Here is a 22,231-nt window from a genome sequence, read left to right as displayed (position 1 = left end):
ATGAGCCTCCCTGAAGATCTGTCTTCTTGTTTAGCAAAATCTGGCACATAGTAGGTACTCAGTGTATATATTGACTCAATATCATGCATCTGTTGTGTCCCAGCTATCTTCCACAGGGCCTGATGGGTTGACTTAAATAATGCTTTGCAAATTCAGGTTATTTCAATAAAAACAGCCCGGCATCATTAAGGCACAAGAGCCTCACCCTTCTACACCACTTTCCACGAACTTCCAGTTGCCTTCCTTCAAAACCCTTGTTTTCTTAAGAAACCCACACAGATACCGCCCCTCTATCAAAACCTCCTCAGCTTTGCCAGGTAGAGAATTGCTTCTGCAGTAGCTGGGCCACGTCTCTGTGGTAGTGCCCGCTGCATGGGATCGGTATTAATCTGTTTGTCTTTCTCATTGTCTGGGCTCTGAGCTCCTAGAAGTCGGCATTTTCACTTTTACCCAAGCCAAATGGTTATTCGCGTAAGGTTGGTTATCATTAAAATGTCGGTTTGTGCACATGGTTTGGGACTCTGTGTATGAGTACGACTAATATCTTTAATTTACTAAGAAGATAAAGAGGTCGATAAATAAGGAGGTCAAGCCCGTTTTGCAAGGTCACACAGGAAAGAAGCAGACCACGAAAATGAACTTCTGCTGTCACCTGCGGTGGGCGCGCTAGAGGTCTTTTGAACTCCTTCGGCTACCGTCGCCGCGTTCTCGCTGAGCACTCTTATTCTGCGCCTGCGCGCGGTTGGAGCACGGTCCGTTTTTCCTTTAGTCAGGAAGGACGTTGGTGTTGAGGTGAGTCCGGTTCCTTTTGCATCCCCACCCCGACACTTCGGGTTGTCACAACGGCACACTCCCGCTTTCTCTCTGCCTCGGATTTAGTCGTGACTCTGTCTCTCCGCCGTCGTGAAGCTTCAGGCGTCTGCCGCATCTACCCCCTCACGCTTCCGCTGCGGCCTCAGGAGGGCGGCGGGCGGACCACGGGGACCGGGGTGGGTTGCGACGGCCCCACCGAAGCCGGGTGGGCTGCAGGACCCTTGAGAACCCAGCTGGCTTCGGAGTGAGCTGGCCCGGGGCCGGTGCTCGCTGAGCTTTTTCCCAGCCATTGTGACCTTGGTGAGGTCATTTGACCTATCTGGCCCCGGTGTTTCTCCCGTGAGAAAAGGGGTGGTGGTTTCTTCTGCAGCTGGTCGTGAGGCGCAAGGGTCAGTGTAGGCGAAGCAGCTGGCAGCGTTTTAAATTAGAGCTGGGAAGCTGGAGGAGGGTCACCGTGCCTGTCGCAGGAGGGGGAAAGGATGGGCTTCCTGCAACCTCCGTCGCCCCACGGCTTCCCGTCCTACCCCCGGCCGCGTTAGCTGAAGGCCTGCAGGGACGCAAAAGTCTTTAGGCCCCTTAGGTCTTTAGGTCTTTAGGTGAGGCTGGGCAAAGGAGCACTTAGGGAATTTGGGCCCTCATGGCAATTGCCGCTTTCCCGTCCAGGTTTTAATGGTATACCATGTGACCGTGGAAAACACCTGCCTCATGATCTGACAGGGTTGTCGCGAAGGTTTAACGAGTGTACAGAAAATTTTTAGAAGAGAATATGTTCCATAAATGGGTTTGCAATCGTTAATTACCAATGCGGAGCTACTGCTTGTTTTTCTTGTTGTTGGGAAAGATTGTTGTTGCCCTTGCTCGCCCATTACTAGTGTGCCGCAGTTAGTCGAGTTTATTTAGGGTAGTCGCTCAGTATATGGGGGGGCGGGGAGAAGATGAAACAGGCTAAGCCAAGAGACAGCTTAGGCCTTGTGGGAGGAAACCATCCACTGTCGTGCTGTGCCTCTCTGGGTAGTAAAATGTACTATGCATGATAATTCCTTCTGATATCTTTTCTGAGTTTTTCCTTTGTTATTTTACCCGAGAAAGGGAAAAAAAGCTCAGAGTAGTGAGAGCTACATGAGGTGTGCAGGGCACAGAGACCTGAGTATTGGACTTCAGTCCTGCCCCTCACCCTTGTCTCAACCCAAATCTTATTCCTGAATTTGTGACACAAAGGACAGCGTTTAGTCAGTCAATAGCTTATGTTATTTTAATGTAAAATTTTGATAAACAATTTAGGAATTGCCTCTAATTTTTTCTTAACTCACTTGTAGGCCGGAATCCCAGCACTTTGGGAGGACGAGGTAGGATGATCACTTGAGGGCAGGAGTTTAAGACCAGCCTGGGGAACGTAGCTAGACCCTGTTTCTGCCAAAAAAGAAAAACATTCAATTGTAACTGCTGCTAATCGGAGTGTATATTCAGGGCAACTCCAATCAATGCTTCCAGGTGGCCATTCTCAAGTTTGTGGCTTAAATAAACTCGGTACTTAATCATATTTTCTGAATCTCTTAAGGTTGGCGTACGTATCAAGGACAGTAACTACCATGGCTCCCGAAGTTTTGCCAAAACCTCGGATGCGTGGACTTCTGGCCAGGCGTCTGCGAAATCATATGGCTATAGCATTCGTGCTATCCCTGGGGGTTGCAGCTTTGTATAAGGTATGTATGTATTTTACCTTGTGCCGAAGGTCATAAAGTATGTGTTTTTGGTTGAAAAATCTTTTAAAGAAATCCCCCCTTGTAATGTGTTTCCTTCTAACCCTTTCTGCACTCACCTCAGTGTGACAGGAACTATAGCTTGTCCTCCATCTTTAAATGAAGCTTGTTAGTTTGCTGGAATGCCATAACAAAGAACCATAGACTGGGTGCCTTAAATTTGCTGGCAGTTCTGGAGGCTAGAAATCTGTTGGCAGGGTTGATATCTTCTGAGGCCTCTGTTGGCTTGTAGATGGCTCCCTTTGTCTTCACAGGGTCCTCTGTGGGCATATATCTGTGGCTGAACTTCTTTCCCTTTCTTTTCCTTTACCTTTCCTTCCTTTCCTTTTTCTGCCCTTCTTTTCATTTTCTTTCCTTCTTTTTCTTTCTTTCTTTGAGACAGAGTCTTACTCTGTCACCCGGTACCTGGGACTGCAGGTACACACCACCACAACTGGCTAATTTTTATATTTTTTGTAGAGATGAGGTTTCAGAGATGGCCACGTTGTTCAGGCTGGTCTTGAACTCCTGGGCTCAAGGGATTCACCTGCCTTGGCCTCCTAAAGTGCTGAGATTACAGGCGTGAGCCACCGCACCTGGCCTGTGAATTTCTTAAAAGAACATCAATCATATTGGATTAGGGCCCACCCTAAAGGCCTCATTTTAACTTAGTTATAAAGCCTTTATTTCCAAAAATGTTTAGATTCTGAGGTACTGAGAGTTAGGACTTAAACACATGAATTTTGGTCAAACACAATTCAACCCATTACAGAAGCTAGTATGCAGAGGGGCTGGGAAGGCAGCATAGCTGCCCCTCTATCCATGGGGGATTGGTTCAGGAGCCCTGACGATACTTTAAATCATCTCTGGAGTACTTATAATGCCTAATGCAATGTAAATGCTGTGTCAGTAGTTTATACTGTATTTTTAATTTTGTAGCATTTTTTATTATTTTGAATCCATGAGTGTGGAACATGCAGGAATGGTGGGCCGATTATAGTTCTGTTTGACACCTTGAGTAATTGTCACAGAATTGCATTTTAACATTCTGCCTAATGTGGATTTGTTATACCCTTTATTTTTAATCAAAGCTGCATATTTACAACTTTTCCATAAAAATGTTTTTGATAATATATATGTTTATCACTCTTGTCATAATACCCCATGAAAGAATTCAGAGCTTTGCTTTTGTAACTCTGTGTACTTAATTTTTGTTTAGTGTTTATATTCTTTACTGGGCTGTGAGTCTCATTAAGGCAGGTACCATGTCTTTTGTTTACTGTGGCACCCTGTTGTTGGGTGCCTGACACACAAATAGGTTATTAAAAGGACCTGTTGAATAAGAGGCAGTGCATAAAATTCAGTACAGTGTTGGGTAATGTAGAGTTCCAAGTGCTTTGGAGGACACAAAAGGCATGTATCTAAATCTCTGTTCTTAAAAAACTTAGAGTCAAGTTGGGGAGGTGAAAAAAATTAGAAGACATTGCAAGATAGAACATAACTAACTGAAAGAATGGTTTTGGGCTCACGCTTGTAATCCCACCACTTTGGGAGGCCGAGGCGGGCGGATCACGAGGTCAGGAGATCGAGACCACGGTGAAACCCCGTCTCTACTAAAAATACAAAAAAATTAGCCGGGCGTGGTGGCGGGCGCCTGTAGTCCCAGCTACTCGGAGAGGCTGAGGCAGGAGAATGGCGTGAACCCGGGAGGCAGAGCTTGCAGTGAGCCGAGATTGCGCCACTGCACTCCAGCCTGGGCGACAGAGCGAGACTAAAAAAAAAAAAAAGAATGGTTTTGGGGGATGTTGTGGGTCACAGTTATTGTGGGTCATAGCTATTTGATAGAAGAGGCGGAATTTGAGCCTTGCAAGTTAGGGAAAGGGGCTGGGTCTGGTGGCTCATGCCTGTAGTCCACTTTGGGAGGCCGAGGTGGGCGGATTGCTTGAGCTCACGAGTTCAAGACCAGCCTAGGCGGTATGGAGAAACTACGTCTCTACTAAAATACAAAAATTAGCTGGGCATTTCTTCTTTTTTTTTTTTTTTGTTTTGTTTTGTTTTGAGATAGAGTCTCGCTCTGTTGCCCAGGCTGGAGTGCAGTGGCGTGAACTCAGCTCACTGCAAGCTCTGCCTCCCGGGTTCACGCCATTCTCCTGCCTCAGCCTCCCGAGTAGCTGGGACTACGGGTGCCCACTATCACACGCGGCTAATTTTTTTTGTATTTTTTAGTAGAGACGGGGGTTTCACTGTGTTAGCCAGGATGGTCTCCATCTCCTGACCTCATGATCCGCCCGCCTTGGCCTCCCAAAGTGCTGGCTGGGATTATAGGCGTGAGCCACCGCACCCGGCCGCATTTCTTCTAAAAGTACAAAAAATACATGATGTGCCTGTGGCCCTAGCTACTCAGGAGGTTGAGGTGGGAGGTTGGCTTGAGCCTCGGAGGCAGAGGTGTCAGCCAAGGTTGGGAGGCCAGGCCAGGTGCAGTGGTTCACGCCAGTTATCCCAGCACTTTGGGAGGCTGAGGTGGGCAGATCACCTGAGGTCAGGAGTTTGAGACCAGCCTGGCCTGCATGGTGAAACCCCATCTCTACTAAAAATACAAAAAAATTAACCGGGCGTGGTGGCGGGCACCTGTAATCCCAGCTGCTTGGGAGGCTGAGGCAGGAGAATTGCTTGAACCCAGGAAGTGGAGGTTAGAGTGAGCCGAGTTCGCACCATTGCACTCCAGCCTGGGCAACAAGAGTGAGACTCTGTCTCAAAAAAAAAAAAAAAAAAATTGGGAGGTGGAGGTTGCAGTGAGCCGAGATCACTGGAGTGCCACTGCACTCCAGGCTGGGTGATAGAGCCAGACTTTGTCTCAAAAAAAAAGTTAGGGAGAACTGGGAGAGCAAAGAGGAGATGGAACACTGAGTGAGAGCACTAAGTGGACCTATGCTTTGGGACTCTTTGGAGAGACAAGCACAAAAAATCTTTTGGTCCTTGAGATTCCTGCTGCCTGGCATATATAGTGGGCATGAAGTAAATGTTTTTAGAAGGGATGGATGTGATGCAGAATTTTTGCTCCTTAGTTTAGCTAAATTTGGGTTCTTGTGTCATGATCAGGAGGAATTAGGCACATGGACACATTGAAGGTTGAGGAGGGCTGAATTTATTGGGTGAAAAGGAAAAAAGAAAACAGACTCTCAGCAAAGTGAGAAGGGGTCCTGCTAACAGGCCCCCACCTCACAGATTGAATACCAGGCTACCACACAGGAGCTGAAGAGACTAGGCTCCTCCCCACTACACAAGGTGGAGCTTCTCCTGGTTCCACCCTGTTCCCCCAGTGTGCCTGTGGCCATTATTCAAAAAGAATCAGTCCTGAAAAGGTGGGCAAATGTGCAGCTCTCCCTCAGGGTCGTGGGATCTGGGTCCAACAGTCCGGCCTTTCAGCCTTCAGGCTGTTTTAGGCTTGAAGGTGGGTTTTTGCCAGGACCCTTGGCTGTCTCGCTGTCAGATGGATGACTAAGTGAAGTAGGGAGAGTCCAAATTAACCGTACATGTAATGATGGCCCCCAGCACTTGTGCTTCTGCCTCTTTTTATTTTATTTTTTCAAGACAGAGTCTTGCTCTGTCACCCAGGCTAGAGTGCAGTGTCACGATCTTGGCTCACTGTACCCTCTGAGGCCTCCCGGGTTCAAGCAGTTCTCCTGCCTCAGCCTCCCAAGTAGCTGGGATTACAGGTGCCCACCACCATGCCCGGCTAATCTTTGTATTTTTAGTAGAGATGGGGTTTCATCATGTTGGCCAGGCTGGTCTCCAACTCCTGACCTCGTGATTTGCCCCCCTTGGCCTCCCAAAGTGCTGGGATTGTACCACGCCTGGCCTCTGCCTCTTGATTTATTACTGGGAAGAAATTGGGAATTCAAATCGAAGTGAAGCAGTAAAACTGGTCAGGTAAAGGATTCTTACTGCATTACTCCATCAAGTAGCGTGATTTCTGTGCATTTCTGCAGAGGGAGACCCCATCTTTTTTTTTATTTTTATTAAAAAAAAAATTTTTTTTTTTTGAGACAGAGTCTCGCTCTGTCCCCCAGGCTGGAGTGCAGTGGTGAGATCTTGGCTCACTGCAACCTCCGTCTCCCGGGTTCACGCCATTCTTCTGCCTCAGCCTCCCGAGTAGCTGGGACTACAGGCGAGACCCCATTTTTAAAAAACATAATAAGTCACTTAAACTTTCCATTTTTGTCTCGAATCTTCATTTGTTCTTTCTCTGTTGAACCCCGCCTGCCCTTTGTGTACGGAAACCTCAAACAAAACAAAATAGACGCCTTATTCCCCCATTCTTTTCTTTGCAGATTTAGCAGTTTCTTAGACTTTGTCTTCCTTTTTATCTGTCACCACCTCCACCCCTTAGGAAATGTAGGGTTTAAATTAAAGGGTGAACAAAAACATGTGTTCTACCTTGTCTTTAGATATTATAATCTGGAATCTAATTTCCAGTAATCTGAAAAATAAACTCTAATGGATGGTTGCTTTTTAGTTTCGTGTGGCTGATCAAAGAAAGAAGGCATACGCAGATTTCTACAGAAACTATGATGCCATGAAAGATTTTGAGGAGATGAGGAAGGCTGGTATCTTTCAGAGTGTAAAGTAATCTTGGAATATAAAGGTAATATGGTTATTTGAAGTTACTTAAAAAAATTTCTAATTGTGGTAAAATGCAAATACAGATGACTGTCCCTGACTTACAATGTTTGGACTTAAGATTTTTTGACTTTACGGTGGTATGGAAGTGATACATATTTGGTAGAAACCATACTTTGAATTTTGATCTTTGTCCGCATGAGCAATAAGTGGCATAATACTTTTGTGACGTGGGGGAGCACCAATGACCACATCCCCCAGTCAGACACATAATCACAAGGGTAAACAGCTGATGTTGTACTCTGTAGTGTTGTGTGAGATACTCAGTGTTTTATTATAAGCTAGGCTTTGTGTTAGATGATTTTCTCCAACTGTAGGCTAACATAAGTGTTCTGAGCACATTTAAGATAGGGAAGGCTAAGCTATGATGTAGGTTAGATGTATTAAATGCATTTTCAACTTAAGATATTTTAAACTTACGATGGTTTTATCAGAATGTAACCTGATGGTAAGTTAAGGAGCATCTATAATATAAAATTTGCCATCTTAACCATTTTTAATTGTACAGTTTAGTAGTGTTATTCACATTGTTGTGCAACCAGTCTCCAGAACTCATCATCTTACAGAATTGAAACTCTGTATCCATTAAGCAACCCATTCACACCTCCACTCACCCTGGCAGCCACTGTATTACTTTCTAAGAATTTGGCTACCCCAGGCATCTCATAAGTAGAATCACACGGTATTTGTTTTCTTGTGACTGGCTTATTTCACTTAGCGTAGTGTACTCAAGGTTCATCCATGTTACAGCATGTGTCAGAATTTCCTTTCTTTTTAAAGCTGAATGATCTATTTTAGTTATGTCACATTGTTATCCATTCATCCATCAGTAGACGCTTGGGTTGCTTCCACTTTTTGATTGTTGTGAGTGATGCTGTGAACCTAGGCATGCAAATATTCCTTCAAGGCCTTGCTTTCAATTCTTTTGGGGTATATTCAAAAGTGGAATTGCTGGATCATATGATTTTTAATTTCTTAAGAAACTGCCATACCATTTTCCATAGTGGCTGCACCATTTTACACTCTTTCCATCCTCCCCAACACTTGTTGGTTTTTTTTTTTTAACAGGGTCTCCCTCTGTCACCCAGGCTGTAGTGCTGTAGTGCGATCATGGCTCACTGCAGCCTCAACCTCCGAGGCTCAAGAGATCTTCCTACCTCAGCCTCCCAAGAAGCTGGCACGATAGGCATGTGCCACCACACCTGGCTAACTTCTTTATTTTTAGTAGAGACAGGGTTTCACCATATTACCTGGGCTGTGCTTGAATTCCTGGGCTCAGGCGATCCGTCCACCTTGGCCTCCTAAAGTGTTGGGATTACAGGCGTGAGCCACTGTGCCTGGCATAATTTTGGCATTTTTTGATAGTAGCCATCCTAATAGGTATGAGGTGGTATCTTTGTGGTGTTGATTTGCATTTCCCTGATTAGTTGTGTTCTTGAGCATCTTTTCATGTGCTTATTGGCCATTTGTATGTTATCTTTGGAGAAATGTTTATTCAGTTCTGCTCATTTTCAAATTTGGTATTTTGTTTATTGGTTGAGTTGTAGTTCTGTATATATTCTAGATATTAACCCCTTATCAGATATGATTTGTAAATATTTTCTACCATTTCATAGGTTGCCTTTTCACTCTGTTGTGTCCCTTGATGCACAGAAATTTTGATGTCGAATTTATTTTTACTTTTGTTCTGTGTGCTTTTAGTGTCATATTCAGTAAGTCATTGCCAAATCCAATGTCATGAAGTCTTTTTTATGTGTTCTTCTAAGACTTTTGTAGTTTTAGCTCTTATGTTTAGATCTTTGATTCACTTGAATTTTTGTCTAGGGTGTAAAGATCCAACTGTATTCTTTCACATGTGGTATCCAGTTTTCTCAAAATCATTTAAGATTGTCCTCTTCCATGGAATGGCATTGGTACCTTGGTGAAATCATTTGACTCTAAATGTGAGAGTTTATTTCTGGGCTATTTCATTAGTCTGTATGTCTGTCTTCGGGGCAGTACTACACTGTTTTGATTACAGTAGTCCGTTTTATCTAAGGTAATGTTTCAAGACCCCTCCAGGGGATTCTTGAAACCACAGATAGTACCAAACCCTATATATATTATGTTGTTTTTCCTGTACATACATACCTATGATGACGTTTAACTCATAAATTAGGTATAGTAAGAGATTAGCAACAATAACAAAATAGAACAATTATAGTGTATAGTAATAAAAGGTGAATGTGATCTCTCAATATCTTGCTGTACTGTACTCACCTGTTTTTGAACCACAGTTGACTGTGGGTAGAACTGAAGCAGTAGAAGGTTAAACCACAAATAAGGGATGACTGCTACACTGTAGCTTTGTAGTATGCTTTAAAATCAGTAAGTGTGAGTCCTCCAGCTTTGTTCTTTTTGCCCCCCCGCCCTGAGAGTGTTCTAGCCACAAATATGTGGTTCCTTAAGAGTCTGTGAATTTTAGGATGATTTTTCTATTTCTGTAAAAAATGCCGTTGGGATTTCGGTAGGGATTGCATTTAATCTGTAGATTACTTTTGGTAGTATGGACATCTTAACAATATTAAGTATTCCAATCCATGAACACAGGATGTCTTTCCTCTTATTTGTATCTTTAATTTCTTTTAGCAGTATTTTGCATCTTTAATTTCTTTTAGTGTTGCTAATCTCTTACTATGCCTAATTTATGAGTTAAGCTTTATTATAGGCATGTGTATATATAGGAAAAAACATAGCTATATAGGATTTGGTACCATCCATAGTTTCAGGAATTCACTGGAGGGGTCTTGAAACATATCACCTTGGATAAAAGGAGACTAGTATAATCAAAACAGTGTGTCCAAGGACACGCATTTCTTTCCATACTTTTCCTTTATTTTATAGTGACATGTTTCAGTTTCCTTCTTATTTCCTTCTTGTATATTCTGTATTTTCTTTGTGGTTACCATGGGGATTGCATGATTGAGATTTGCTAATTTTTTTTTAGCAGTGTACAGGTATATATCTGTTTCATCTAGGTCAGTGTTTAAGTCTTTCATATTCCTGGTTAAATACATTCCTAAGTATTATTTTTGGTGCTATTATAAATAGAATTATTTTCTTAATTTCCTTTATCAGGAATTCCTTTATTTCCTTCATTGTTGGTGTATAGAAAGAGCTGATTTTTGTATCCTCCAACTTAGCAGAATTCATTTATTCTGACACTTGTGTGTTAGAAATCTTTAGGGTTTGCTGGAGGTAACGTTATATGATCTGTAAACAGATAGTTTTACTTATTCCTTTCCTTTTTGGATGTTGCTTATTCCTTCTTGCCTCATTGCTCTGGCTAGGACTTCCAGTACTACATTGAATAGAAGTGGCAAGAGTGGGCATCCTTGTCTGGTTCTAGGTCTTAGAGGAAAAGCGTTCATGTTTTCCGTGTTCAGTATACTAGCTTGTCCTTTTTGGCCATTGTTGGGTTGGAGTACATTCCTTCTGTTGATAGTTTTGATCATGAAAGGATGTTGAATTTTGTCAAATACTTTTTCTGCATTTTTTGAGATGTGTTTTTTATCCTTCATTCTGTCAGTGTGGTATGTCACATCTGTTGATTTGCATATGTTGAACTGTCCTTGCATCCTAGGGATAAATCCCACTTAATCATAGTATATGATTCTTTTAATGCGCTGTCAAATCTGGTTTGCTAGTGTTTTGTTGACGAATTATCCATCTGTGTTCAAGGATTTGGCCTATAGTTTTCTTGTGTATTTGTCTTTGATATCAGGATAATGCTGGCCTTATAGAATGAATGTGGAAATTTTCCCTTTTCCTCATCGTTTTTGGAAAAACTTGAGGAGGATTGGTGCTGGTTTCGTAGAGGGCTGGGCATGGTGGCTCATGCCTGTAATCCCAGTACTTTGGGAGGCTGAGAAAGGAGGATCACTATAGCCCAGAAGTTACAGGTCAGCCTGTGCAACATGGCAAGACCCCGTCTCTACCAAAAAAAAAAAAAAATATATATATATATATATACACACACACACACACACATACACATATATATATACACACACACACACATCTATATTAAAAGTTAGCTGAGTGTGGTGGTGCATGCCTGTAGTCTCAGCTACTTGGGAGGCTGAGGCAGGAGGTTCACTTGAGCACAGGAGTTTAAGGCTGCAGTAAGCTATGATCACACCACTGCACTCCATCCTGGATAACAGAATATGAGACCCTGTCTCGAAAAAAGTTTAGTAGTATTCACCATATGGTCTTGGACTCTTCTTTGTTGAGGTTTTTGGCTACTGATTAAAAATTCCTACTAGTTATAGATGTTCAGATTATTGTTTTCCTGATCCAGTCTTGGTTAGGTTGTGTTTCTAGAGTGGATGTGGTAGCTCATAAGGCCTGTAATCCCAGCACTTTGGGAGGCCAAAGCAGGTGAATTGCTTGAGCCCAGGAGTTTGAAACCAGCCTGGGCAACATGGCGAAACCCCATCTCTACAAAAAAAAAATACAAAAAATAATGTGGGTGTGATGGTGCACGCCTGCAGTCTCAGCTACCTGGGAAGATCACCTGAGCCTGGGAGGTCAAGGCTGCAGTGAGCAGTGATTGCATCACTGCACTCCAGCCTAGGCATCAGAGGGAGATGCTGTCTGCACTCCCCCACAAATTTTTTTTTTGAGTTGTGTATTTTTATTTCATGTAGGTCATCCATTTTGTTTACATATAATTGTTCATAGCATTCACACTGCTTTTTAGATCTGTAAAATCAGTTGTAATGTTCCCTCTGTTATTTGGTGGTTCTCTTTTTTTATTAGTCTGACTAAAGGTTTGTCGATTTGATCTTTTCAAAGAAGTAACTGTTGGCTTTGATTTTTCTCTTTTGTAGTCTATTTTGTTTATCTCTAATATTATTTACTTCAGCTACATTTGGGTTTAATTCCTCTTTTTCTAGTTCTTAAGTAAAGTTAAGTTGATATACTTTTTTTAACATTTCCTTGTAATTTATTTTTTAATTTATTGATAAGAGTCTGTTTAACTTAAACACATTTGTGGATTTTCCTCTTTTCCTTTGGCTTTTGATTTCTAATTTCATGCCATTGTGATCAGAAAAGATACTTTGTATGATTTCCAGTCTTTTAAAATTTAAGACTTATTTTGTGACCTAACATATGGTTTGTCTTGGAGAATGTTCCATGTTCTCTTGGGAAAAATGTGTATTCTGTTGTTAGCTGGAGTGTTTTGTTAAGTCCAGTTGATTTGTAGTGTTGTTCATGTCCTTTGTTTTCTTATTAATCCTTCTATCTAGTTGTTCTATCAATTATTGAAAGTGGAGTAATGAAGTCCTCTACTGCTATTGTAGAGCTGTCTGCTTCTCCCTTCAATTCTGTCAGTGTTTGCTTCATATATTTAGAGCTCTGATGTTTGGTGCATATGTATTTATAATTGCTAGATCTTATTGGTGAACTAATCTTTTTAAATTATAGAATGTTCTTTTTTGTCTCTTGAAACATTTTAGACTTGGTCTATTTTGTCTGATTTAGTGTAGCTACCCCTGTTCTCTTGGTTACTGTATGTGTGGGACACCTTTTTCTACCCTTTCACTTTCAACTTGTATGTCCTTAGATCTACAGTGAGTCTCTTGTAGACAGCATATAATTGGATCCAGGTTTTTAGTCCATTCTGTCATTGTCTTTTAGTTGGGGAGTTTAATCCATTTACATTTAAGGTAATTACTGATAAAGACAGTATTGCCATTTTGTTTTCTATATGTCTTACAGCTTGTCTCATTTTTTCCTCTTATTTTATAGTGACATGTTTCAGTCTTTCCTTTTATATTCAGTATTTTCTTTGTGGTTACCATGGGGATTACATGAAATATGCTAAAGTTAATAACGATTTATTTTAAACTTAAAACAACTTCAATTGCATGTAAAAACTCAACTCCTTTACAGCACCACCCTCTTCTCCTGTGTTACTGATGTCACACATTATGTGTTTATATATTATGTATCCGTTAACATGGACCTATATAGTTACTTCTTATGCTTTTGTCTTTTAAATCCTATAAAATAATTAAAAATGAATTTACAAACCAATTTTTTTTTTTTTAAGAGACGGAGTATTACTCTGTCACCCAGGCTGGAATGTAGTGATGCAATCTCGGCTCACTGCAACTTCCGCCTCGTGGGTTCAAGCAATTCTCATGCCTCAGCCTCCTGAGTAGCTTGAATTACAGATGCACCCCACTGTGCTCAGCTAATTTTTATATTTTTGGTAGAGATGGGATTTCACTGTGTTGGCCACACTGGTCTCGAACTCCTGACCTCAAGTGATTTGCCTGCCTGGGCTTCCCAAAGTGCTGGGATAACAGGCATGAGCCACTGTACCTGGCACAAACCAAATTTTAATATAAGCTTCTATATTCTTTGCCAGAGAACTTTATATTTTCACATGGCTTTGAGTTACTGACTAGTGTCCTTTTTGTTTCAACTTGAAGGATTCCCTTTAGCATTTCTGTAGGGCAAATCTAATGGTAAAACTCCTTTTTTTTATCTGGGAATTTCTCCTTCATTTTTGAAGGACTGTTTTGTGAGATGTATTATTCTCAGTTGACAGGTGTTTTGTTTAGTTTTTTAAGCTCTCTGCCCTTTTTCTCTTCTGGGACTCCCATAATACCTATATTGGTCTGCTTGATATAGTCAGATATCTTAAGCTAGTTACTTTTTTTTTTTTCTCTTCAGACTTTTAAAATTTAATTTAATTTTATAGAGATGGGGTCTCACCGTGTTGCCTAGGCTGGTCTTGAACTCCTAGGCTCGGGTGATCCTACCGCCTTGGCCTCCCAGATTACAGGCATGAGCCACCATGTCTGGCCTGCTCTTCAGACTTGATAACTTCAAATGATCTGTTTTCAAGTTTCCTGATTCTTTCCTCTGCCTGAGTCTGCTGTTAAATCTCTCTAGTGATTCTGACCCCTTCTCCCCCCATTCAGTTACTATATTTTTCAGCTCCAGAATGTGTTTGGTTTTTAGAAATAATTTTCTCTTTGTTTATATTCTCACTTGTTTATATAGTTTACCTAATTTTGCTTAGTTGTCCACATTCTCCTTTAGCTCATTGAGCATTTTTTAGATAGTTGTTCTTAAGGTTTTATAGAGTAAGTCAGCAGCCTCTGTTTCTTTAGGGTTGGTTTGTGGAGATTTCTTTCTTTCAACCGTCCGTGTTTCCCTATTTGTTTGTGTGCCTTGTGATCTTTTGTGAAATTCAGGCATTTGCAAAACCAGCTACCTGTCCCTTTGCAGACTGGCTCCATGCATGGAAAGGCCTTCACTGATTGGCGCACCATAAAGGCTTGGTGTCCTCTCCAACTTTTTCTGGGGATGCCTTCTTCCCTGGGCCTGTGCATATGCATTAGTTTTAGTTTCCTCCTATACTCAGCTGCTTTTCAGTTTTTCTTAGTTTTCCTGAGTTTGCCTCCAGTTTCGTCTTGGAGTCTTAGCTGTTCTGTTATATTCTTTTGCCTCTGATCTCTTGCCCACAGGTTTCTGTAGGTCTGTGTTCCCCTGCAGGCTCACTCATGCCGTGGTACCCATCATTGCTTTCAGCTCTTTCCAACCTCCTATCCAAACTGTGCCATTGTTGCCATTAGCACTCTGATTCAGGCAAGACAGAAAGCAGTCCCTTGGGCAGCTCCACACAAACCAGAACATTGCAGGTCAGTTTCATTCTTTACCTTATGTCCTGAGGGAAGAGCCAGGGTAGTTTTCCTCTGACTCTATTGCACTGAGGAGGGCATTTGGCAAGAGTGAGCAAAAATACCATGAAATTTCCTGCTACTTTGAGTGTGGCTTTTTCTTGGATAGGTGGTTCCTTTGGTTGCTGCTCAACTGGTTTCCAGAGTTCTCATAAAGCTAAACATTTTTAAATTTTTGGTCCATATGTTTATTCATTATTTTTTGTGGGGGTTTGGGGGCCTGGAGCTTCACAGTCTATCTTGCTGACATGAAACTACTTTTTATGTTCAAAATCATTTTTATAGGTTATGCTATTAATTGCTAGATTGGCATGATGAATGTTACACTTTTAGAAGTCACTTTAAAAAAAAAAGTATTTGGGACAGTATGGTTTGTTAGGTGGGTGTCCACGAGTGACTAGCTGTCTTTCCATAGGTCTGGTTTGGTCTGTTGTATTCACAAGGTCCTTACGCCTCATGGACAGTGTGAATTAAAGTTCTGTTATCTAGAAAAGGACTAACTGGTGTGCTGATGAAAAGTCATCTAAATTGATTTTGATAGCATGTATGAAGTACCTTGATGAGACTTCCTACTCTGGAATCTTATGTGTATATTCAACAAAAAAGAACAATGTAGTTTCTTTTTGCCACTTCAGTCTGGGTTTATGCCTTGTAAATGAGTTTGCTGTGACACAGAGAATGTGAAACTGCTATTTTGTCAGGCAGTGTTCCTAAATAAGCATTTCAGTTGCACTATATATATATATATATATATATATATATATATGTGGGTTACATCCCAATAAGCTTTATCATATGTTTAGAATATCGTAAGTCAAAAATGCATTTAAGACCCTGGAAAACCCATTAAAAAGTCAAAAAATTGTAAGTCAAACCATCGTAAGTTGGGTACCATGTGTATTAAAAAAATCAAGAAAATATTAATGGTTGTTTATAATCTTAACATATCTGCTTTAACTTTGAAATTTTCAAAATTTACAGTGAGCATGCATTTTATAATCAGAAGATGTTAATAGGCTAATTTAAATTTGTTAGATTTTTACCATTTTTAAGATTATGTTTAAAAACCTATATGAGAGAACATATTTGGAGACGGGAACAAAAATATGGCTTGGAACAGAAACAGTATGTGGCTATAACGGTGGGGGTGGGGGTGGGGGTGGGGGTGGGGGTGGGGGCGGTGGTGGGCGTAGAATTGAGGAGAAGGAAAAAAGCAGAATTTGTTCAATGCACACAAGCAATGAGAGTAAGGTGTGGTATGCCCAAAATGGAAAAGAGGCTATTCAGAGTGGTCAGGGAGCTTAGAGGAGCATAAAGAAGAGTGAAACTTGGAGTCCAGGTAGCCTGAACTGTGCTTTTTCTGTGGCTAAGGGTGAGTGATCAAGGTGTGAAGTCTGCTAGTAGGAATAGACCTCAGTTGATCCTCAAAGATGGTGAGTATTGAGAGAGTGTTTATCACTAACTTAGCCTTTGTGTTTCTCTTCACAGAATTTCTTCAGGTTGAATTACCTAGAAGTTTGTCACTGACTTGTGTTCCTGAACTATGACACATGAATATGTGGGCTAAGAAATAGTTCCTCTTGATAAATAAACAATTAACAAATACTTTGGACAGTAAGTCTTTCTCAGTTCTTAATGATAATGCAGGGCACTTACTAGCATAAGAATTGGTTTGGGATTTAACTGTTTATGAAGCTAACTTGATTTCCGTGTTCTTTAAAATTTCATTGTTCTAGCACATCTGTAACTGTGATAGTTTGTCCGTTTCATTGCAGTTACCTGGTCTTGGTCTATGGATTAAAGTGTTCTTCATGAGCCTGTAAGACTACTATACTGTGGGCTCTAAGAAGAGAGAGAATCCTAATAAAATCTATCCTTGGCCTTCATTGCCACTATTTGGTAGCTGTGTCACCACCAGATAGTTGAAACAGGTAATTCAAATGTAGGGTTTCTGACTCAGTATTGTTTTATTAATAACAAGCTAACAGTATGTAATAGAATTTGGATATATATCTAATCCAGAAAAGGTTACTTGAATTGAGTAATGTCTGCTAATAACAAGCAGAGTATGGTACTTTTTCAGAGGTCTTCTTAGGACTTTAATTCATGTTTATTGCAAGCAAAGTTATACTGGAGAACTTTAAAAAATGACACTTATTCAAAGCTAATTTAATCATTAACTTTATTATAACAAAACCTGTATATTACCGATTTAAACTCATGTGTAAAATTCAGTGATGTGAGCTGTATTAAAAACCCAGGTATTAGTGAAAATTTGCATCGTAAAACCTGGTAACAATAGACATCTATGGGTGGTCAATAATTCAAGGATACCTTTTATTTTAAACAATTTTATATAATTCATATCAATATGCAAAATTACCATGAAAGATACAAGGATTAATACATATTTACATTTTTAGAAATAGTTACTCTTGAGGTTGACAGCTGTCACATTTCTAAACGAGTATTTATAGAACAAACTGAAAGAGCCATTTTTCATAGTCAGAATTGTTCATTAAGTCTTGCTTTCCAGTAACAATTATATAGTGACTTCTTATGCCCAACGTGAGAGTTAAAGATCAGAGGGTGTTGGGCATGGTGGCTCATATCTGTAATCCCAGCAGTTTGGGAGGCGGAGGTGGGAGGAATGCTTGAACTCAGGAGTATGAGACCAGCCTGGGCAACATAGCGAGACCTTATCTCTAGAAAAAATTTAAAAAATCAGCCAGGTGTGGTGTTGCATACCTGTGGTGGTGTAGTCCCAGCTGCATGGGAGGCTGGAGTAAGATCACTTGAGCCCAGGCAGTGAGCTTAAGCTGCAGTGAGCCATGACTGTTCCACTGTACTCTAGCCTGGGTGACAGAATGAGACCCTGTCTCCAAAGCAAACCAGTGGGCATTTAAAATTGCATTCTCTTAGTATCTCAAAATTCTAGTAACAAGCTGTAGCCCCAAGTTTAAATGTAATCAGCAAACATGTTCTAAGCTACTGGACTGTAAGATATTTACTGAATATTTAAGACATCTTGGTAACCCAAGATCTTGAGTCAAACCCATTCTTAGATGCAAAATATTATCAGACACTGGGAATATCTTCATGCTTTGTCAAGTCAGTTCCACAGAATAAACGAAATGGACTGGTATGATTGTTAGCATTAATATTGGGGTTCTTGTGTGCTCTGTGGCATACCAGGGAGTTCCCACTATGTATGTTTTGTTTATGGAACTAGAGAAACTCACCTGAACACTTTGGGACTGGATTCAATATAGGACAAAGGATTTACTCAAAGTTTGCTTAGTAAAACACAAACTGGAAAAATACTTTTTCTAAAATGTACCTGGACAGTAATCAATCAGACTGTTTTGTAAATTTTAGTAAAATGCAGACTTCAGAGAAAATACACATAGCAGCTTTCAAAGAACAGCATTGCAGTTAAATGACAAATGTAACAAGCCACAAAGTCCTAAGCATTTCATTTAAAGAATCCTAGACCTTTGCAGACAAAGGAGCATGAGGCAAAGCAAAGGAGCATGAGGCAAAGGTGGTGACTCGGCCCCAAAACAGATGCAACTTGAAGTTTTAACTCTGGCTCTCCACTGTAAGGCCTGGCCACATTCTATGATGGAACAGAGAGTTAATAGATCCAAATTAATTGTAGTAGAAATTTTTGCAAGTGTCATAGAGCAAAAATAAATGCATCCTCTGTATGTGGTAAGAACATATAATAAATGCATCCTCTGTATGTGGTAAGAACGTATAGGGCCCTGTTAATCATTGTCTCTAAGTGGGGAAGGAACATGTTTTTGTCACTTTGAAGTATCTGTCTTTTAGAGGTAAGGATGTAAATAAGGAAACTGTTGGCCTTGTGTCCATATCAGATGTTAGAGCTGCCTAGGCTTTTTTAGAAAATGCAGCCCTTTATGGTGGCATGTGCTTGCAGTCCTAGCTACTTTTGGGTTGAGGTGGGAGGATTGCTTGAACCCCAGAATTTGAGGTCAGCATGGGCAATTCAGTGAGACCCTGTCTCAAAGAAACCCAAAAACTAAATCACACAAGCAGGAGTCAGCACCTCAGAGGGGACTCAAGGAAACCCTTTCTTCAGGGCTTTATTTTTCACCATGGTAAATTTACTAAGGAAGACCTGAGCAAAATGCGGATCAACCAAGTAATGGTATGTTTTAACAGTGGAGGAGGGAGGTTCTGCAGCCACCACAGGGCATGGTATTTGCATGGAAGAACAGCTGGGGGCCAGGTGACAAGATGTCTTTGTGATGTAGTCCACAAGTCTGTTGTACTGTTGCTCTGACAGTCTGTCTCGGACTCCATCTACCTAGGATCCAAAAATAAAGATTAGTTGCCAGACCCTTATGAGAGTTCCAGAACAAAATTAGTTCTTTTGCCTCCATATATTTGTACATTATGCCTTTTAGGTCATCTATTAAAGCCATTAATCCAAAATGTTTCCTTTTTTCCTCTGAGATATGGCAACGATAACAATGGAATTTTTAGCAGCATAACTAAAAGTTGTGCATGAGACATAACTAAAAGTTGTGCATGAGACTTAGGACAGCCTCCTTAGAATAAGCATTTGGTGTTGCGTAAAATTCCCATGTTTGAAGTTGACGATTTGATAACATTCTACTCACTGTTAAAACATCTGTCATTGCTCTTTAGCAACCAGCCCAAGAAAAAAGGAGAAAAATCTTTCCTCCACATAAATCTATTCAACATTAAACTCAGCACTGAAATAAAAGCTGTTTGCCTAGCTCCCCAAACCTCTTCAGATAGAACGTCTTAGTGGAGAACACCTCTTTCAAACCAGTGGCTTTGGACAGAGCATTAAAAAACCTTTTGAACTGTAACATTTTCTGCTTTTATAAATCCTAGGATTTAAAGCCAGAGAAAATAGAGAAGCTGGGCAGCAGAAGGGGAAATTTTTATGGAAAAAAAGAGGATGCAAAGTACATTTATGGTTCATAAAAGTCTGGCTCATCTTCAGTGGAACACAAATAGAACTGAGATAGATACACTAGGTTCTTCAGTGAGATTTTCTGAGAAAGCGCTCATCAAAGGCAGCTGAAACTATAAATTCTTCCTACCTTGAAGTCCTTTAGCTATCTAGTGTGTAGATCAAGTGGAGTGGGAAGTTTGCAATTGTAAGCCACTGATTTGTGAATCTCAGGTAGCCACTAAACTTTCCGTGGTTTTTGCCTACTGAACATTGGCAAGACTACTCTGGAAGAAGTGATAAAGAAAGACTTTCTAGTTCTGTGTGTTGTCCAGTAACAATGCTATCAAAGTGTCTTAAAAGCTGGAGAAAGTCTGTGCGAGGGCAGAGAGATAGTAAAGAGGCTTGCTAAAAGAATAAGTAAGGAATCCCTTAGAGTTCGGATCTCGTGTTTTTAAGCTTGGGGAAAAACGGTCCCCAAAGATTCACTAACAGATGAAAGCTCTGCACCACCAGGCAAAAGCCAGAGCTCTGATATCATTTGATGGGGCCAGAATTCAGCTGGAAAGCTTTGAATACACAAAAAGTTTTAATTGCTCCTCCTGAACAGCAGCAGAGGAAAACCCGTGTTGTGAAAGGAACCCAGCCAAGGAATAAATTGACCTTCTGACTCATTTTGAGCCTCTCATAAGGGATTTCAATAATGTGCCAGGCATATTAAGCAATTATTACCCCTAAACTGGTTGCATTTAACCAAGAAAAGCAAATGCTGACTTAAAAAAAAAATCTCAATCTTGCCATACTTAAATGTACTGCATGATGTCATCTACAAATTAATTCCTTCCAAAATTCAAAGGAACTGTGTTTCCTAGCATCTAAGGCAAAAGCTGAAAACCAGAAAAGTCATTTATAGACCTTAAAATACTGCTTTTAGTCTTCACTGGAAGTGTTCACAGCAGACAGGCTTCCTTATGTCTGTGGATTATGTTGGGATGCACTAAGAGCCAGACAGCTCAAGAAAGCTCACTGACAAGGCAGCGCTGCTGGCCACCCTCCCCCGCCCACTCATGTTGAAAATACTCTGGATTACAGCACTTGGGAGGGTTTAGTCTCAAAGACGCTCTGCAGCTTGAGTTTTCTTGGGGGTGAGTAGGAGAGGTTGGGGTTATAGACATAGGATTAAGGTAGCAATTATTCCTATTAATGACTTCAGGAGAGAGAAAGTGGAATAGAGAAAGCAGAATGTGGAGGCTGACGGCACACTGGCCCATCCACCTTCCAGCCAGTGCCGGGCCTTGGCTGTGCAGGCACAGTGCTCCTGCTCTCAGTCATGTCTTCCCACCTCTGCTTTAGGCATTCCTTAATCACAGCCCTCTTTCAGCCCTGGACAGCAGTGGAAAATCAGTGCTGAAAATGGTATCTAGAGCTCCAGTGTTGCTTCCTCTGATTCCACAGTCCCAATAATCTCGGCAACTTTTAGGAGTGGTGACTCCAGATGCTATCTCAACCCCTAGGGAAACTGAGGTCTGTTTCCTTCCAGCTATGATGATTCTCCACAGTACCTGCCTCAAACAAAAATACGAGAGAGGGATCACAGTTGAAGACAGTTCAACAGCAAAAGAAATGTCCAGTCTTAATAGTTTAAGATCTGAAATATTTCCCAAGCAGCTAAGGAATAATGATGGTCACAGGGCCTTGGAGGTTTCTCATTAAGGACTAAAGACTTAATCGTAATGATATTATCCCTTGCCAAATCCTGTAGCCAAATCACCGCTGCTTTACTGTCAACTGATCAGAAGATTCTGGCAGATCTAATAAAGTCAGCCTGGACATCTGACCTCTGTTTATTCTCAGAAAGTCATCAACTTGAAGCAGCAATGTAGTCCTGGTGCCAAACCCTAGCTTAAAGCCTGACTATGATCATGATCCAAGAAACTAGAGAAATCTTAAGAGTTGTTGTGGTTGGCTGCTTTCCATCTTCTCAGATAATTTTACCCAAACAAACAGTGGTGTGAGGGAGATACACACCCCCATCCCAGGAAGAGAATAATGAAAGGAGGGATCAGGCAGAACCTATTGGAGATAGGTTTGCTGTCCTTTGCTGGGGCCACTCAGTCCCCAGGTTTGGGCCAGCAGACTCCAGTTTGTCACTGATCCACCACTATCTTGCTGTGTGGAAAAAGATGTCTGTTATTTAGGTAAATAAATAATTAGGGTCTCATGGATCAGGCCATCATCCAGGAAGGAGGGGCAGAGGGCAGTTTTCCAGTGGGTGCACCTGTTTACCCTGGGCTGGACTACAGGAA

At 41.1% G+C, this 22,231-nt stretch overlaps 2 protein-coding genes across 3 annotated transcripts in view; one reads left to right on the top strand and one right to left on the bottom strand.

The window, feature by feature from the left end:
• The first annotated feature begins 701 nt into the window (after positions 1-701).
• LOC116813467 (cytochrome c oxidase subunit 6C) lies at positions 702-16,579 on the top strand. Of its 2 annotated transcripts, none has more exons than XM_032760117.2 (4): positions 702-792; positions 2,372-2,516; positions 7,069-7,197; positions 16,463-16,579. In XM_032760117.2, exons 2-3 carry the CDS (start codon positions 2,403-2,405, stop codon positions 7,180-7,182), a joined length of 228 nt encoding a protein of 75 aa, XP_032616008.1. In that variant the 5' UTR covers positions 702-792; positions 2,372-2,402; the 3' UTR covers positions 7,183-7,197; positions 16,463-16,579. The 2 variants fall into 2 exon arrangements, with proteins under 2 accessions (XP_032616008.1, XP_058299756.1); XM_058443773.1 differs by lacking the exon at positions 702-792 and adding an exon at positions 1,049-1,202.
• Positions 16,580-17,176: 597 nt separating this feature from the next.
• The window catches only part of VPS13B (vacuolar protein sorting 13 homolog B), a 915,321-nt gene continuing 910,266 nt past the window's right edge, over positions 17,177-22,231 (bottom strand). The window contains exon 62 of the mRNA XM_032760928.2: positions 17,177-19,307. Within this exon, the coding sequence (XP_032616819.1) occupies positions 19,059-19,307 (249 nt within the window). The 3' untranslated portion in view covers positions 17,177-19,058. The remainder of the gene's footprint in view (positions 19,308-22,231) is intronic.

The sequence above is a fragment of the Hylobates moloch genome, unplaced genomic scaffold (genome assembly GCF_009828535.3).
Source record: "Hylobates moloch isolate HMO894 unplaced genomic scaffold, HMol_V3 SCAFFOLD_9, whole genome shotgun sequence".
NCBI lineage: Eukaryota > Metazoa > Chordata > Mammalia > Primates > Hylobatidae > Hylobates > Hylobates moloch.
The sequence above is the reverse complement of the archived record's forward strand: the minus strand, read 5'-3'. Positions and strand labels throughout refer to the sequence as shown.

Bases quoted from the DNA above. Each gene is read 5' to 3' on its own strand.
- LOC116813467 (XM_032760117.2), top strand. From the start codon at position 2,403: ATGGCTCCCGAAGTTTTGCCAAAACCTCGGATGCGTGGACTTCTGGCC. The intron at 2,517-7,068 runs GTATGTATGTAT...GTTGCTTTTTAG, and splicing joins GGGTTGCAGCTTTGTATAAG to TTTCGTGTGGCTGATCAAAG.